Source organism: Asterias rubens, chromosome 7 (assembly GCF_902459465.1).
Source record: "Asterias rubens chromosome 7, eAstRub1.3, whole genome shotgun sequence".
In the NCBI taxonomy this organism is placed as follows: domain Eukaryota; kingdom Metazoa; phylum Echinodermata; class Asteroidea; order Forcipulatida; family Asteriidae; genus Asterias; species Asterias rubens.
Window position 1 is genome coordinate 2907850 of NC_047068.1, and position 18616 is coordinate 2926465.

Genomic DNA, 18616 nt, shown 5'->3' on the forward strand with positions numbered 1-18616 from the left:
TTTTACTGGTTTGTTATTTTATGCATGTTAAGATACACCAAGTGAGAAGACTAGTCTTTGACAATTACCAAAAGTGTCCAGTGTCTTTAATCCCATTGCAATTATTACCACAAAGAAATTCTTCAACCGTGCTAAGAAAAAAGACAAACCAATTTATAAGCCTGACCGCATCATACTTCTGTGAAAAACAATCCATTGGGGACAGAATTGCAGCATACACAAAGAACACCCAAATCCCTCTACTCCAAAAACTAATAAATACTAAAACCTAAATCCACTTCTTGATTTCCATTGCCCGCTGAATAATTCGACAAAGCACCGGCGGAGAACATAAAATATTTAGTTCCTCGGCAAGCGGCCTTGCCGGTTCTCTTTTCCTCTGGACTTCTAAAATCCAAATGCCCCGAGGAAAACCAAAATGGAGGATTTCGGAAAGAGCAAATAGTCCTCCAACTTGGTTCTGATGATGGCTCTATACACAACTTCAATCAGCATGTTAATTACAACGCCGGGTGATTACCTATGCGCCTGAAACTACTTTTTCCCGAACAGTGCACCGCAAGGCTTCATGTCAAACTAATACAAAAGCATCGGACAAACTGCCTCTGGGAAAGCAACAAGACGGAATAAATGGTCGGTTGGGTAATTACAAGAGCTCATTTGAGCAAAACTCATTAAGCTTGAATTCCTCTCATACTGCTAGCTTTTTTAATTGGTTAGCGGTTGTCTATTCAGTGACTGTTATCCCATGTTTTTATTTTATAAATTAAATTTGATTTTTTTAAATTCTATTTCTGGAAGTTCTTTCCTGACATGCGTGGGGAAAATCACAGATGTATTTGAAGACATGATGAACTTCAATAATAGTAAACATTTTCTCAGTTGGGTATGAGGTGTATTTGTATTTGAAAAATGTTTCTCAAACCACAAGATAATGTTAAAGGCAGGGTATACTTTTGGTAGTTGTCAAAGACCTGCCGTCGATTTCACAAAACTCTTCCTAACTTAGGACTAATCTTAGGACTTAGGACGAGTCCCAACCCCGCACTGTAGCATGCAGACCTTAAGATTAATCCTAAGTTAAGACGAGTTACTCGTCCTAACTCGAGATAAGACGAGTCCTAACTCTTTGTGAAAACAACGGCAGGTATCCTTACTTTATTGACCCTAAACACATGCTTAAAATAACAAAACTTTGAAAAAACTTGGCTCAATTGGTCATCGAAGTTGCAAGAGAATGATGAAAGAAAAAATACACTAACTACAAAGAAGTAGGTGCTTTCAGTAACAGGAGCCTAAAGCCTATCTCAGATTTGAATTTGTTGGTGAAAAGTTACCCCTTTCCCTAAAACTACATTAACTCAAAGGGTGTCATTTCTAATAATGTTAATTATAATGACTTGGGTGCTCATTATTAAAAATTCATAAATACCTAAGACAGTTTTACTATTTCCATTAGTGGGGGTGTTTAAACGGTTATATGACCAGCTGGAACTGTTTATAACCGGTTGTTTTCGGATACGTTCAGATGCATACTACTACGCGCACGAATGCATATCCGAATACTGCCTCAGTCATAAAAATGCAACACACTACAGAGCTCAAGGACGTCGGAAAACGGATAAGTTTTACAGAGTTGCTTACTTTGCTACGCGGTTTAACCAAAAAGGCATTAATGAATGGGAGTAAAAGAGTAGTTGACTCATTCTTAAACTGTCGTTTAAAACATTGCAGGGTCGTGGTCGTGCGATAATGCTCCCTGCCGGTTTTAAACGGCAGTTTAAGAACGCGTCGCTACCCTTTTATTCCCTTAGTTTTTTTTATGCTCATTAACGTTTGTAGTAATTGCTAAAGGTGTAGGGCCTACCCTCCCTTTAATAATGATATTCATTGTCCCTGTCGAAGTACTTTACGTGATTCACCTTTTATTATTATGCTTATTAAAAGGCAGTGTACACGTTTGGTAATTATCAACGACCAGTGTTTCTCACTTGGTGTATCCATCATAAGCATAAAATAACAAGCCTGTGAAAATTTGGGCTCAATTGGTCATCGCAGTTGCGAGGAAATGATGAAAGAAAAAAACACCATTATTGGGCGAATTTGTGTGCTTTCAGATAAGAATAAAAGACTTCTAGCTAGAAGTAAGTCTTTTATTATTTTAGTGAGAAATTACCTCTTTCTCAAAAACTGCGTTACTTCAGAGGGAGTCGTTTCCCACATTGTTTTATACTATCAACAGCTCTCCAATGCTCATTACCAAGTCAGTTTTTAAGTTAATATTTTTTTGGAGTAATTACCAAACATGTACCTTCCCTTTAACGAGAGGGATATTTAATTGGAAAAAGAATAGTGACTTTTAATGAACTTTATTCTGTTCTTTCCTGAGGGAGAGGTACATGTAGTTGTAGTTGAAAACGTTCCCTGATGGCATGATCAAATTAACCATGATATCAACTTTCCCTGTGTGGAGTAAAACATACTCTGCAAATGTCAGAGGCTGAAATTCTGCGTGGATGAATGCAGGGATAATTGGCAAACTGCAGCTACAGGTAGCTTAACGATGTGGGTACTCATTGATATGACAACCCAAATGTCACATGGGGCACTGTACTTGGAGACACTGGACACTATTGGTAATTGTCGAAGACCAGTCTTCTCACTGGTGAACAGATGAATAAAATAACAAACCTGTGACCATTTGAGCTCAATTGATCGTCGAAATGCGATTTATTTTTGAAAGAAGAAAAAAAAACTTGCAACACGAAGTTGTGTGCTTTCAGATGCTTGATTTCAAAACCTCAACATTTATTTACGAGGTCTCGAAATAAAATTCGTGGAAAATTACTTCTTTCTCAAAAACTACATTACTTCAGAGGGAGCCGTTTCTCACAAGGTTTTATACTATCAACAGTTTCCCCATTATTCATCACCAAGTAAGGTTTTATGCCAATAATTATTTTGAGTAATTACCAATATACATGTAGGGTCCACTGCCTTTAAAGGGACAATTGATTGCTATAACTAAGGGTCGGGGGGGGGGCGTTGTTGGGGTTGACATGGGGAGCTTGTTCCCCCAATGGGAGACTTTCTGGGACGATAGAGGGCAGCAGACTTACCGGGTAAATCCATTGTTCTCAGAATTATGCGCATGTTCAGAACTACGTAAACAATGGAAATTTACCCGGTATGTCTGCTGCCACCTAGCGTTGGAAAGTCTCCTATTGCCACCCATGCTCCCCTCCCCCCCCCCCCTTCCAACTTGCAGTGTGGACTGTTGAGAGCAAATAGGCAATAGCAAAAAGGCGCCGAGGACAATGCATCATTGTTTTGGAAGCATGAACTCACTCACAACCTCTAAACACTTAACTCCTATTGAACCAATTCACCTGACGCCGCCATAGCAAAGACCAAAAAGATGACCCTACCACCTCCAAACGCTATTGGACAAGAAGTCTGACAATGAATTGAATAAAATGATTACTAAAAATAATCAATCAAAGTACTGGCACAGTTCCTTTTCTCTTCATTGCCTCACTTGATGTGAAATTCGACACACTATAAAAAAGCCCCTTCAAATTACAGCGTTAATGCAGACGCAGTCCACAGCCAAACAAGATAAAAAAATCCCAGAGCTTCTCCTGCCACACGCTATCAATTCCAGATTTCTCACTTTACATTATAAAGCAGGGCCATTACGCTGCGCTTGGGCCACCTCAAGTTGAGTGTTTCCGTGTCTTATCTCGTCACTCTATCACAACATAGTTTCTGTTACATCCAACAATTATAGGAAGACAGGCCATTAGTCTGCAAGAACGCATAAAGCTCGCCCACTACTGACTGAAAAATCCATACCTGTGTCACGAACAGGATGAAGAAGAAAGCCTGTGACACACTTATCCGAATATTCATGTTCTTAAAGACACTGGACACTGTTGGTAATTGTCAAAGACCAGTCTTCTCACTTGGTGTACATGTTTCTCAACATATGCATAAAATAACAAACTTGCGAAAAATTTAAGCTCAATTGGTCGTCGAAGTTGCAAATAATATTGAGAGAAAAAACACCCTTGCCCCACAAAGTTGTGCGCTTTCAGATGCTTGATTTCGAGACCTCATAATCTAACTCGTGGAACATTACTTCTTTCTCGAAAACTACGGCACTTCAGAAGGAGCCGTTTCTCACAATGTTTTATACTATCAACAGCTCCCCCATTACTAGTTACCGAGTAAGGTTTTATGCTAATAAATATTTTGAGTAATTACCAATCGTGTCCACTGCCGTTAAAAACCACTCTTACAAGTGGCTGATTAGTGTCACGCCAGCTTCCATTTGATCCCATTCCATGATTTATTTATGTGGATTGGCCGTGTAAACAGAACTTGCTCTGAGCAGCCGAGCTACTGTTCATCTCATTCATCTAACTTTCACTGATGCACTTTACTGATGAGGCTTCACAAAAACTTTCACAGGTTTGTTACTTTATGCAAATGTTGAGATACACCAAGTAAGAAGACTGGTCTTTGACAATTACCAATAGTGTCCAGAGTCTTTAATAACCACTCTTACAAGTTGCTGATTAGTGTCACACCAGCTTTGATTTGTTTCCATGATTTATTTTTGTCGATTGGCCGTGTAAACAGAACTCGCTCTGAGCAGTCGGAGATACTGCTCTTCCCCGTCATTCACGTTTTATTTGGTAACGAGCACTGATGCGCTTTAAAGGTGAGGCTACATAAAAACTTACTTGGTCACAAGCAATGGAGAGTTGTTGGTAGTATAAAACATTGTGAGAAACATTGTGTGTAACATAGCTTTACAGAAAGAGGTAATTTCTCACTCAAATAATAAAAAGACTTCAGGCCAGATGGCTTTTTTATCATGCATCTGAAAGCCAAAGAAGTTGTGCAACAAGGGTGTTTTTCTTTCATTATTGTCTTGCAACTGCTATGACCAATTCCATTCGATTACATGATTTATTTAATATGTGGATTGCCATGTAAACAGAATCTCCTTTGAGCAGCAGGACCTGCTGTCCTTCCTAGTCATTTACTTCTGACCCGATGCACTTTACTGACGGGGCTCATCAATCTCCGGTTGAGAGACAATTTCTAAAAAATGTTCCCCGTTCCAATTGAGTTAATTCAAACTAAATTCCATGCTTTATTCATAAACGCACTCTGCCCAAGCTTTTACTAACGCTGTGTTCTTTGCACAGCGTTCCTTTTGCCATAAACTGAAAAACATAATGGACTTTGCAATTAAGCGACAGATAGGACACTCTCTCAGTCAGAGGGTTCTTCAGACGGAAGCGAAAGACTCTACCAGTGGGGTGTATTTTGCAGCTGTAACCAATAACTGTTTTGGGTGAACTTGCCATTGGTTGATCACTGGCCATTGACTGAAGCAGTTATTGGTCCTACACCCATTTCAGACAGGTGCTTAAGAGTCGTGCCGACCAAATTCTGAGTTAAGTACTTGAAAAGTTGGACGTCTGAAACAGTTAGAGGCGACTGGACGCGCTAGAAGTTGAAAGATCAACTGGAGCGCCTTGGTTTCAGATACCAAACTTGACATGAGCCGAGCCAATGTGAATGTTTAGTTAAGTTCATCTGTCTGAAACAAAAAGTGATTTGGGTCGACCTAGAGTCCCTCCTAATCCATTTCGTTCGGCGTGAATCTGGCGCGCCTGCCTGAAACGGGAGTTTGCCCGCGAAAACAAACCCTTGGATTTCTGGAAACAAAACTAGTCAGTTGCCTACATGAGTAAAGTTTTCTAAAGAAAAATTTACTAGGGCAGCAGCCGATTTAACGAAACTTTTTGCAACTGCGTAAGTCCACTTGCGCAAAGTTTATGGAGCAACTTGCGCCATAATGCGCAATTGAGTTAATTCAAACTAAATTCCATGCTTTATTCATAAACGCACTCTGCCCAAGCTTTTACTAACGCTGTGTTCTTTGCACAGCGTTCCTTTTGCCATAAACTGAAAAACATAATGGACTTTGCAATTAAGCGACAGATAGGACACTCTCTCAGTCAGAGGGTTCTTCAGACGGAAGCGAAAGACTCTACCAGTGGGGTGTATTTTGCAGCTGTAACCAATAACTGTTTTGGGTGAACTTGCCATTGGTTGATCACTGGCCATTGACTGAAGCAGTTATTGGTCCTACACCCATTTCAGACAGGTGCTTAAGAGTCGTGCCGACCAAATTCTGAGTTAAGTACTTGAAAAGTTGGACGTCTGAAACAGTTAGAGGCGACTGGACGCGCTAGAAGTTGAAAGATCAACTGGAGCGCCTTGGTTTCAGATACCAAACTTGACATGAGCCGAGCCAATGTGAATGTTTAGTTAAGTTCATCTGTCTGAAACAAAAAGTGATTTGGGTCGACCTAGAGTCCCTCCTAATCCATTTCGTCCGGCGTGAATCTGGCGCGCCTGCCTGAAACGGGAGTTTGCCCGCGAAAACAAACCCTTGGATTTCTGGAAACAAAACTAGTCAGTTGCCTACATGAGTAAAGTTTTCTAAAGAAAAATTTACTAGGGCAGCAGCCGATTTAACGAAACTTTTTGCAACTGCGTAAGTCCACTTGCGCAAAGTTTATGGAGCAACTTGCGCCATAATCGTTGCGCAGGTGGACATACGCAGTTGCGTAAAAGTTTTGTGGAATCGGCTGCAGGACTTGAACCGGTAACCTCCGCTTCGGATAAACGTGCCAGCGCTCCACCAAATTAAGCCATCTTGCCCTAATATTAGCGATCTCCCTATTTTGACAAATCTTTGTTCAGGGGTGCCAGTCAGAAGCCATTCAACCTGTAACTGCCATATAACCAGGGATCACATCCAAGTTTATGATACAACCTTGGAAGCATATATCTTTGAAACATCATTAAATTTCTACCCCAAATGTTGTAGTTGCTTAATATCATTTCCCTTACACAGTGCATCATCCTAAATCACACACAAAAACAGTTTAAAAGGAGTCTTGCTGACATTTGAACAAAGGTTATTGAATTCTCAATCCAGCCAAGCCATCAGCTTGAAGAAATCTTCATACAATACTTTTTCTTCATGACATATTTCACTCACTTCTTCAACTAAAATAGCACACTTTTAAATCAGCCCACAGATAAGCAGTCAAAGCCAATGATATATTTATACATGCAAACATCAAACGGCAAAACCTACAATTAATTTCCCTTGGGTGTTATGAGTGTGTTTACAGTTTTATCAGCACAAATCCTTGATCAATGTTTATTAAGTAACTACTTGTACAATGTGCTCAATGCATCTGACCCAAAACCTACTTCAGTCCGTTGCAATCCATCAGGATGTCTTCCATATTAAAGCCTGCATACATGTAAGTATCTTTCCACATTAACCTTTGAAAGGAATGATGCACCTGTTATTTGAGTTACCAACTGCAACAATTAAGTGGGGGGCATGGGATTAAAAACTCAATCATCATAAAGTACCCCAGGCAAGATTGGAACCATAGAGTTATATATAAGAACTAGAGGGCGCACTGGTAATGCTGCTTGCACAAATGCGACGGGACCGCAAGGAGACACACGCGCCATTCTGTACGCGCGTTGAATATGAAGTGAACGTTGGAGTTCGTGTTTATTGAACGCTATACGCGATGCTGTTGTATCAACTTACAAAATGGCCGCAGAACTGTGCGATGCTGTTTTGTCAACTTAGAAAATGGCCGCATGCGCGCATGCCGGGTAGCGTATATAGGCCAGTGCGCCCTCTAGTTCTTTTATATTACTCTATGATTGGAACCCAAATCCTGGAGGTGCAAAGCGAGGAAAGATACCACTTTACGCCAAACCTATGCTAAACCGACCGCTAATATTTAGTGTTTCACTCTTATGTTTAGATCATCAGTCATTCTGCACCATTAATATCAAATACATGTTGACACACACTGAAGGAATTGGCCAAATTGGGAGAGATTTCTGTTTACGGAATTGTAAGGCAACAGGAAACAAGGCACATTTTCCTGACCTAGAACACAAAAACTGAATGTCAAACTTGTTTGTCAGAACTGCATACATATGAGCAATGTCACTTTTAATTTACAGATCTTCATTTGTTGGATTTTCCTTTCTCGTTAAATTATCAGTGGATCATTGATCACTGTATTGTGACCCATTTAAATTGTGTGCCAATCTGTCAAAGATTGTTTGTCTATAAGTCAAGGTAATTCAGACACCAAAAAAATCACAAGAAAAAAGGTATATTAAGAAATACCCAACAAATTTCAAGCCAACATACAATCATAACTCGCTTGTTTTGGAAACAGATTTAAAGACACTGGACACTTTTTCTTAATTGTCAAAGACTAGTCTTCACAGTTGGTGTGTCTCAACAAATGCACAAAATACCAGACCTGTGAAAATTTGACCTCAATCAGTCTTCGAAGTTGCGAGATATTAATGAAAGAAAAATACACTCTTGTTGCACCATGGTCCCACACAAAGTTGGGTGCTTTCAGATGCTTAATTTTGAGACCTCAAATTCTAAATCTGAGGTCTCGAAATCAAAATTCGTGGAAAATTACTTCTTTCTCAAAAACTACATCACTTCAGAGGGAGCTGTTTCTCACAATGTTTTATACTACCAACCTCTACACATTACTCATAATCAAGAAAGGTTTTATGATAACAATTATTAAGAGTTCTTTTGCTTGCAAGTTCTTAAACAGATTGCAGAAGGTTTCCTGTAAGTGTTTGCTTTTTAACTTGTACGTGAAAATAACCATAAATAATAATGGAGTCTTATATAGCTAGCATATCCACCAATTAAAGGGATGCTGCAAAGGATTCAAATAAAACAGTTAATTTTGCTGTCATTTATTTCTGATATATGTATTGAACATCAATAAAATGTGTTTTGTTTATTCCCGACATATCTGACTTGCGTAATTAGCGAATAAGTCATGCCCCCCCCCCTTTTGTGGATTGTTACCGCCCCTACCATCGACGTCACGTCGGGAATTCAAACATAGCGACGGCAAAAAGAGTCTGGTCCCTAACTACGCGCGCCTAGGTACCAGGCCACACAGTGCACACGTCTCTATATGCACACAGCCAGGGGGCCCGACGGCTCGGGTTACCGACATGATGTCACGTTTATGCAAATGAAGGCTCCCTTTTAGGGGCGGGGTGGGTTCCCCTAATCTCTTGAAAACCATTTTTAAAATACTTGCGCATTTAATAAAAAATTATTTCAGGTTTAAAAAGTCATGTTTAATCGTTTAAATGAATAAAAAAAAACACTGCAGCCACCCTTTAAGTGCTCAAGGTGCTTGAACAAAGAGAAACATTTTTTAAGAAAGGTTTTAAACTTGTTATGAATTGTACAGTGGTACGGTGCGTTACGGTCCTGTATGGTACGGTACTGCTACAGTGCGATACAGCTAAAAAGGCATGAAAGGTACAGTTCAGTGAAGCGATGTGGAAATAATAATAATAATAATAATGGTTTCTTATATCGTGCTCAGGTCCGTCACACAACGACGCTGATGGCGCTCGAACATCATTACCCCTGGTCACCCGGGCCTTAAATCATTCCTTAAACCATCTCAGCTCCCTGGGGAGTATACAGCCTTATGCAACAAATGCGCTACTCGGCTAAATCAATCACAAGAACCATCTCTGCCCTCACAGGTATCCATTTACCCCGGGGCAATTATAGTGCAGTGTCTTGCTCAGGGACACATGTGTCAAGCCTGAGATTCAAACCCACCCTCTGCTGAACAGAATCACCAGAGCTTGAATTCGGTGCTCTTATCCGCTCGGCCACGACACCCCATGTAAAGTATACAATTCAGTTGAATTGAGACCAATAAATCTGATCAGTCATCAGCTCTTCGCAAAACCTCTATCACCCTAAATCATCTAACAACATCATAACAATCTTGAAGTCCATGACTACTCAACCAGATCCCGTAATAACCTGTTTCTTCCTTTCTCCCGCACCCTGTACTCTAGCAACACCCTTTGATTCACTGGTCCACGTCTTTGGAATGCTATCTCTAGCACTTTAAGAACAATGTCGTCCGTGGGTCGATTTAAGATCTCTTACAAAAGAGTCCTCCTCTCCCACTATGTAACATAGCTTTTCTCTCCACTTATATATTTTCTTTTGTCGTCTTCAGTTAGCCTGGTTTAACATTCTTTGTATTTTGTCGTCAGCATTTTGTATTGTCATTGTGTAATTGTCTTGCCCTTGTTTCTTCTTCGATGTTTATTTGTTTGTTTGTTTGTTTGTTTGTTTATTTGTTTGTTTGTTTGTTTGTTTGTTTGTTTGTTTGTTTGTTTGTTTGTTTGTTTGTTTGTTTGTTTTTGTTTGTTCGTGTGTTTTCTTGTCCGTATAAAGGCTGTTGTCTACAAGCCACTGCGTATCTAACAGCCTCATGCTCTCGCTCCTGTCTTGTACATAGTTAATTCCTAATTATTAATTTATTATTTGCTTTTAGATTATATTGTTTTTTTGTATAATTTAATGCACTTTAGATTTGTTTAATTTCTTTCTATGTACTGTTTAATTCTCACAATTGTTTTTTTTTTTCAACAAGAGTATGGAATAAACGTTTTATGAATTGAATGGGAGACTTTCTGGGACGATAGAGGGCAGCAGACTTACCGGGTAAATCCATTGTTCTCAGAATTATGCGCATGTTCAGAACTACGTAAACAATGGAAATTTACCCGGTATGTCTGCTGCCGCCTAGCGTTGGAAAGTCTCCTATTGAATTGAATCTTCTTACCAGAGAAATCTTTTCCATACTCCATTGAGATCACTATGACTTGACTAGCATTGATTCCCGTCAGTTCAGTGAACTCCGGTAGCAGCTTCAGGGGGAACTCTTCCACATACTCACATTCCATGTTATCACTAAAATAAAATAAAAATTCACATGAGAAAATAACGTGTCATTGCAACTAGCTGTGTCATAATTCCTGGTTTTTGATAGATTGATAGATTGTAGATAGTTTTCCTGAAAGAAGACAAGTCTTGTGGCGTGTCGTGGGCGAGCGGTTAAGAGCACCGGATTCAAGCTCTGCTGTTTGATCAGCAGAGTGTGGGTTCGAATCCCGGTCGTGACACTTGCTACATAAAATTGGGAAGGTAGTGCTTTCTGCTCTACCGGCCAGGCTTCGGACTGATGATACCCAAGGCCCCAAGCCTACATGCGTACATCCGTATGGACTGTAAAAGGGGTAACCCTGTTTCAGCCCTAGGAGTAGGTGGCAACGGCCTCTGGACAAAAATAATTGTAGCCCACACTTTGAAGTGGCTTTCAAGCCTTGTGTGTCTGGCGACTTGCATAATTTAAAAAAACAAAAAAAACAAGGATAACATTTTGAAAGACTCAAGGAATTTCAAATTAGTATCAATGGTAAGTCTATCCTCAAAAGGGTCGAGTGGTTAGACAGCAGAACGTGCAATCACAAGGTTGTGGGTTCGAATCCTACAATCCTACCAAGCTAACCACTGATTTCACAACAGCTAGAGTAAGTTCTTTGTCCTCGATGCAAATTTAACATCTATAGTATACAGTGCTAACACACATCGGTGTATATGGGTAAAAACCAAAATTAATAGCTAGAGTAAGTATTGTCATCACGTTACTGAATCTTAATTTCTTGGTTTGTGCAATTCATAATCATAAAAGTTAAAGGGAAGGTACACATTTGGTAATTATTCAAAATAAATATTAACTTAAAAACTTACTTGGTAACGAGTCATTGGAGAGCTATTGATAGTATAAAACATTGAGGGAAGCAACTCCCTCTGAAGTAACGTAGTTGTTGAGAAAGAGGTTATTTCTCACTAAAATAACAAAAGGCTTCTAGCTAGAAGTCTTTCATTCCAATCTGAAAGCACACAAATTCGTCCAACACGGCTGGGGGTTTTTTCATCATTTTTTCGCAACTTCGATGATCGATGATCGATGATGGGATACACCCAGTGAGAACACTGGTCTTTGACAATTACTAAGCGTGTACAGTGCCTTTAAACCATTGTTTGTTAGAAAAGAAATTGGCTGCTCGGTGGTTTATAACCCCTTGGGAGAGTTCACTGAGTTCCCTTGATGGGGAGCGCATCAAAAAAACAAGTTCCCTTGATGGGAAGATCATCAAAAAACAAAAGAAAACACTCAAGCACCACAACCCTAATTACAATCACTATCCATTTTACAAAAGCTCACCCATGGATGACGACTACATCGGCTAGGACGCCGAACATCTGATAGGTTCCCGAAGCCTCGTTAATTCTCTTAACGATGTGATTGATAAGCTCTGTGATTCGAAGCGGGACTGAAGGCCACCTCTGTGATTGGTAACGTACTTCCAGCATCTGAAATAAGGCACGAGCTGAAACGACGACGTGAGAGAACCTTTGTGAGTATTAAGATAGGAGACCTGCCGAAGGACCGGGTAATTAGACCAGTAGGGAATAAAAGCCTGTACAAATATATTCAATGACAACTGATTAAGCGCACAAAATTTACCAAATGTGTTTGTGACACTGACATAAGCAAGATCAATATGAAAATACAAGGTAACAGCAGAGAGAAAAGAAACAAATAATGCTTCATTATGAAGATGAGTTTCTAGGTTTTTCCGGAAAAAAAAACGACATTGTGAAATGATTCATTTCAGATAGGAGAGCTGACGAGGGACCAGGTAATCAGACCAGTAGGGAATTAATGCCTGTACAAATACATTCAATGACAACTTATTAAGCTCACAAAATCCCCCAAAACGGTTCGTGGCACTGAAAAAAGCAAGATCAATATGAAAATTTCAAGCAGAAAAGGGGGAAAAAAGAAGCAAATGCATTATTAGGCAGATGAGTTTGTAGGTTTCTCTAAAATTGGGACAAAAGAAACTGATGGTTTCATCCTTTTCCATTGAGGCTTGTTCTTACCGGTGTATCTGAATCCATGAATAAAGCCCCCCGCTGATTTGGGGTGGTCAACAGCGTGTGATATGGCCCCGGCAAAGAAGAGGCCTGGAACCTCCGTGGACTCGTAGTTAGCGCTCATCTTTGGGAACTTACTCAGCTTGGACTCGCCCATCATTGGTTTAGAATCGCTGTGGGTTGGAAAACAAAAATCAAAGAGTAATAAATTGAGTGATGCGCCTGTGATTTTCTTTAGAGAAATCGGGAAAGTATTGGATATAATAATAATAATAATAACCAATTCTTATATAGCGCATTTCACAATAACCGTATCAATGCGCTTTACATTAGTGCCCTGGTCATAGGGCCAATAACATCCCTTTTATGTTTCTCAGCTCCCTTGGGAGTATACAACCTGGGCAACAGTTTATATCGCTCCAAAGGCTTTGTCATTCACAATATCAACCTCTACCCTCGCAGGTACCCATTTATACCCCTGGGTGAAGAGAAGCAATTATAGTAAAGTATCTTGCTCAAGGACAGAAGTGTCACGACCAGGATTCGAACCCACACTCCGGTGACTGTACCAGAACTTGAATTTGATGCTCTTAACCACTCGGCCAGGACACTCTACAGTGCTGCCAGACATCGATGTAAGGGTAAAATAAGAACTAAAACGAAAACAGTTAAGTCATCTTTTTTCTCCTGTGTTCTTTTTTCTATCATTAGCCTATAAGTTTTGTACTACACAGAGGGATTTGGGTAAAAAAGGGAAAACAAAGAGAAAAAATTCCTGTCATAGTAATGATTTTTATTTGTTGCTGTTGTTTTTGCGCACCAGACCCAAGCTCTGGTGTTTCTGATCAGCAGAGTGTGGGTTCGAGTCCCCCTTGACACTCGTGTCCTTGAGCAAGATACTTATTGCTTCGTCATTTGGATAGGATGTAAAGCCGTAGGTCCCTTGTGTTGTGTAATGCACATAAACAAACACAGTTACACTTAATAATAATTTTAGTTTGTTGCTGTTGTTTTTGCCAAGCGGTCACGCGCACCAGACCCAAGCTCTGGCGTTTCTGATCAGCAGAGTGTGGGTTTGAGTCCAGGTTAACACCCGTGTCTTTGAGCAAGATACTTATTGCTTCGTCATTTGGATAGGATGTAAAGCCGTAGGTCCCTTGTGTTGTGTAATGCACATAAACTAACACAGTTACACTTAATAATAATTTTAGTTTGTTGCTGTTGTTTTTGCCGAGCGGTCACGCGCACCAGACCCAAGCTCTGGCGTTTCTGATCAGCAGAGTGTGGGTTTGAGTCCCCCTTGACACCCGTGTCTTTGAGCAAGATACTTATTGCTTCGTCATTCGGACAGGATGTAAAGCCGCAGGTCCCTTGTGTTGGTAATGCACATAAACAAACACAGTTACACTTAATAATAACTTTAGTTTGTTGCTGTTGTTTTTGGCGAGCGGTCACGCGCACCAGACCCAAGCTCTGGCGTTTCTGATCAGCAGAGTGTGGGTTTGAGTCCCCGTTGACACTCGTGTCCTTGAGCAAGATACTTATTGCTTCGTCATTCGGAGAGGATGTAAAGCCGCAGGTCCCTTGTGTTGTGTAATGCTAAACAAGAGATGCTAAATTTCCCGTATACAACAAAATTTAACATCTCTTATATCATTGCGGTACCTGCTGCCAAAACATAGGACTCGAAGTGCCTCTAGCTACCGGGCAACCTCGGTAGTCTAGTTGGTAAGACCATGGAGGAAGGAAGAGAAGGAGCTCGAACGACCCGCAAAACCGCAGAGTAACAAAAGAATACTCTGACAATGCCCCCTGTCTGGCCAGTGCAAAAAGATAGGAGACCTCCAGCTGGACTGCCGATTAACGAGTAGGATTAAATCTCTTTGTACAGAACGTGTGGTACCGCCAGACTGCGCTCTTGCCTGCGTGAAAAGTTGAATCATTGGAGACAAGAATTGTGAATATGCACGTTTTCATTTACCGTTTGTGGTGTTTCACGGAAACATCATGGCATATTTTTACATTTTTTGTGACTTTCCGGTCACTAGCGGTGGTTCAAAATTTGGGTATTAGCACACGAGGGAGGTTGGTATTCAATTGTGTTTTTCGATTCGGTGAGCACAAGTGTACACAATTTTTATCAGGTCTCAAAAAAGTTGTTTTTCTGTATTATATCCATACGACATACGACACCATAGTTGAGTGAAGAACCAAGTGCGCACGCGCAAACTCACATACGACACGGGTCGCCCATTGTCTGTGTAAGGTATGTGGGTGATTACGAGGTGTCGTTAAACGGTTGCGGTACCACGGGTTAGACTTTTGAAGTCCCTTCGTTCGAGCTCCTTCTCTTCCTTCCTCCATGATAAGACAGTACTCTAGAATTGCAAAGGTTGTGGGTTCGAATCCCACCTGAGTAACATGCCTGTGATATTTTTTTTCACAGGACTCGTGAAAGTACACAGTGCTAGCACACATCGGTGTAGAGATAAAAACCAAAATGAATACAGTTACACTTGTCATGAAAGAGAAGGGGCTACCCCCGGTGTTTCTGGATGGTCTGGAACCAATATGCACCACCTCACCTAGTATACCTAACAAGGTTTGTATTAAAGGCAGTGGACACTATTGGTAATTACTCAAAATAATTATTAGCATAAAACCTTACTTGGTTAAGAGTAATGGGGAGCTGTTGAAAGTAAAAAACATTGTGGGAAATGGCTCCCTCTGAAGTAACGTAGTTTTTCGAGCAAGAAGTAATTTTCCACAAATTTGATTTGGAGACCTCATAATTAGATTTTGAGGTCTCGAAATCAAGCATCTGAAAGCACACGACTTCGTGTGACAAGGGTGTTTTTTTCTTCCATTATTATCTCGCACTTTCGACGACCAATTGAGTTCAAATTTTCATAGGTTTATTATTTTATGCATGTGTTGAGATACACCAAGTGGGAAGACTGGTCTTTGACAATTACCAATAGTGTCCAGTGTCTTTAAAGGGTTTTCATACCTTGTGTAGACCAAGTTTTTTGCCAATATAGAATGAATTCCTACTCACTATGACTGTATGTAATTTAATAAGCGTTTAGTAGTTTGTCGTCAAGTTTTTTGGGGGAAAAAAGGTCTCATAAAATCATTCTTAACAAGCTCCACAAAATATGATATTATGGCGCCAGGAGTGTTTTTTTTTATGACAGACATGGCACATTATAAATATACACTATTATCAATATGTCTGCTCAGGAAGAATAATCCATTATTGGAATACACAATCTGAAAAAAACACAACAGTATGTGTGCTCTTTTCTTATATTGTTACTCCCATCATTGATAATGGGTTATAAGAAAAAAAATGATTTCTCTAAACAAGTCAAAACTTGTAAATGATGTCTTGAAAACATATCATGCAGCTTGCATTTCATACATATAACTGCAGCCATCTCTACCATCATCCATTAAAAAAAACAGCCTAACATCCATTTAACCGCAGCGTGTCTCCCCCGAAGATGCTTGCAAGCCTATCAAAGTCACGCTCAAAGTGTCGTATATTGATTTCTGGAAAAACAAAGTTATCCCACGCCTGACTAAATTTGCAACATAAGTAGAACAGATTGCCGCCTTCTGTCTTCCGGCTGACACGACTTTGCGCTGGAGAGAAACCAAGCCTGATGGATGCATTGATGAGGAGCAGCGTAGCGTAATGGTGCTTAATTGCATGGCCTTCTGACACTGGCGTCTGACGTTTTCAATTTGCATCCCGTAGTTTGGCTTATCATTTTTTTTTTTCCGTTTGAGAATGAATTTCTCCATACTGACCTCATCAGACGGTCAATTTATTTTTGTCGATACATAAAGAAGATATGTGATGCGATCAAGCTAAAACAAGTTGTTTGTGGTAATCATTCGTATGGAGAGACAAGCCAAAACAGGCCAACGTTTTTACAAAAATATTTTCGGGGGGGGTAAATTGAATTGCCCAAATATATCTTATTAAATTTTGGCAAATAACATAAAAAAGTGGTTAAAATGTACGTTTTCTCTAAAACTACATTACTTCCAAGGAGGTTGTGTCTGACAATGGTTTCAGGGACCAATTTCATAGAGCTGCTTAAGCACAAAATGTGGCTTAAGCAAAACAATCCTTGCTTAGTAAAATCAGGTTACCGGAGAAGATTCCACTCAAGTAAATAACAGCTCAATACCAGTCACAAGCAATGTATATGGCATGACATTTTGGCCAGTAACATATGTAAAATAAGCGAGCTATTTTCAAGTTTTTTTTTGCTTAAGCAGCTATATAAAATTGCCCCCAACTCTTTACCCAAAATTTTGTTTATGGTCATCAGTGTTTAGAGTAATTACATGTATATGAACTGTATTACTATTCATATTTGTATTTACGTGTATAGCTACTCTTATGAACCATATTGTTATTATCTCCATCAATATTGATTTTGTCTACCTACTTGTTAAAGATGCTGTTGTCAAACTTGAACCCCAAGCAGCGGATGACCTTATCGTAGGGCTCCCTAAGGGCAAAGTTATCGGGCATCATGTGGACCACGTGATTCTCGATGTTACGATCGGTCATATTCTCCTCGCGAGCTAGATCCATCTCGTACTGGTCCACGAGCACCAGGCGACCGTCGGGGCGCTTCAGGATGGCCATCTCGCTAATGTCGCCCTCTAGGATACCGTCTAGGGATTTGAGTTGATACGTGTCTAGTAGGCCGTTGTTGACGGCTCTGTCGGGTAGGATCAAAAGAGAGTCAGGGGGGCCATTGATGTTGTGGATGGGTCAGAAGAACTAACTGAAAATCAAAAGTTCTTAAATGTGACCCGCTCTGTGAAAATGAGTCAGATGTAGGCAATTTCAAGAATTGAGTTACATGCATGGCTGGAAAGAACACATCAGCAGCAGTAATTTGGTATATGTCTAAGCTTTGGGGTGTATCGCGTTGGTGAGTTACTCCTGTTTGAAATAAGCCACTACACCATTTTTGGTGAAAAACAAAGTACAAGTAAAATGATATTTTAAACTACCATTTCGTGCAAAAGGATACAAATTAGACATAATTATGACCAGAGTATGTTCTAAAGGTTAACCATGCAACTATAGATCTTAAAAAGGAAAAAAAAATAAAAATCTTTTACATTTTCCACTGTCCATAACTTACTAATGCATTGGGCGACATCTGACTCATTTTCACAGAGTGGGTCACAAATGTGAGAGAAAGATCAGCAAGAGGCCATTCCGAATTGTCAATAATTATAAACTTTGAGTTGATAGGTGTCCAGTAGGCCGTTGTTGACGGCTGTGTTGTGGGGTAGAATCCGAAGAAAATAAGGGGCTGTTCAGAATTGTCACTCTTTAAAAAATTCAAATTTGTTCCTGATATTGTGATCGGGTAGGTAGGATAAGAAGAGAGTGAGGGGCCATTCAGAATTGTCACTAATTAAAAATTATGATTTGTATGTCAATATTGTGGGTGGTTGGGTCAAAAAAAGAAATACTTGAAAACTGAAATTAAGTTTTTAGATGTGGTAGGTAAGCTCCAACTGGGGAAGACAACCATTGGGCAGGGATATGTGTAGAATTGGTAAGAAACAAAAATTGTGAACATCACAGATTTACATAAAACTTATACGGTCCAATGATGATGATAGTAGAAA

At 40.0% G+C, this 18616-nt stretch overlaps 1 protein-coding gene across 1 annotated transcript in view; it reads right to left on the minus strand.

Moving 5' to 3' along the window:
* Positions 1 to 18616, minus strand: part of LOC117292927 (FAD-dependent oxidoreductase domain-containing protein 2-like) — a 43670-nt gene that overhangs the window by 5085 nt on the left and 19969 nt on the right. The window contains exons 5-8 of the mRNA XM_033775102.1: positions 17410 to 17688; positions 12950 to 13116; positions 12228 to 12393; positions 10782 to 10909 (exon numbers count right to left, since the gene is read on the minus strand). Of these exons, the coding sequence (XP_033630993.1) occupies positions 10782 to 10909; positions 12228 to 12393; positions 12950 to 13116; positions 17410 to 17688 (740 nt within the window). The remainder of the gene's footprint in view (positions 1 to 10781; positions 10910 to 12227; positions 12394 to 12949; positions 13117 to 17409; positions 17689 to 18616) is intronic.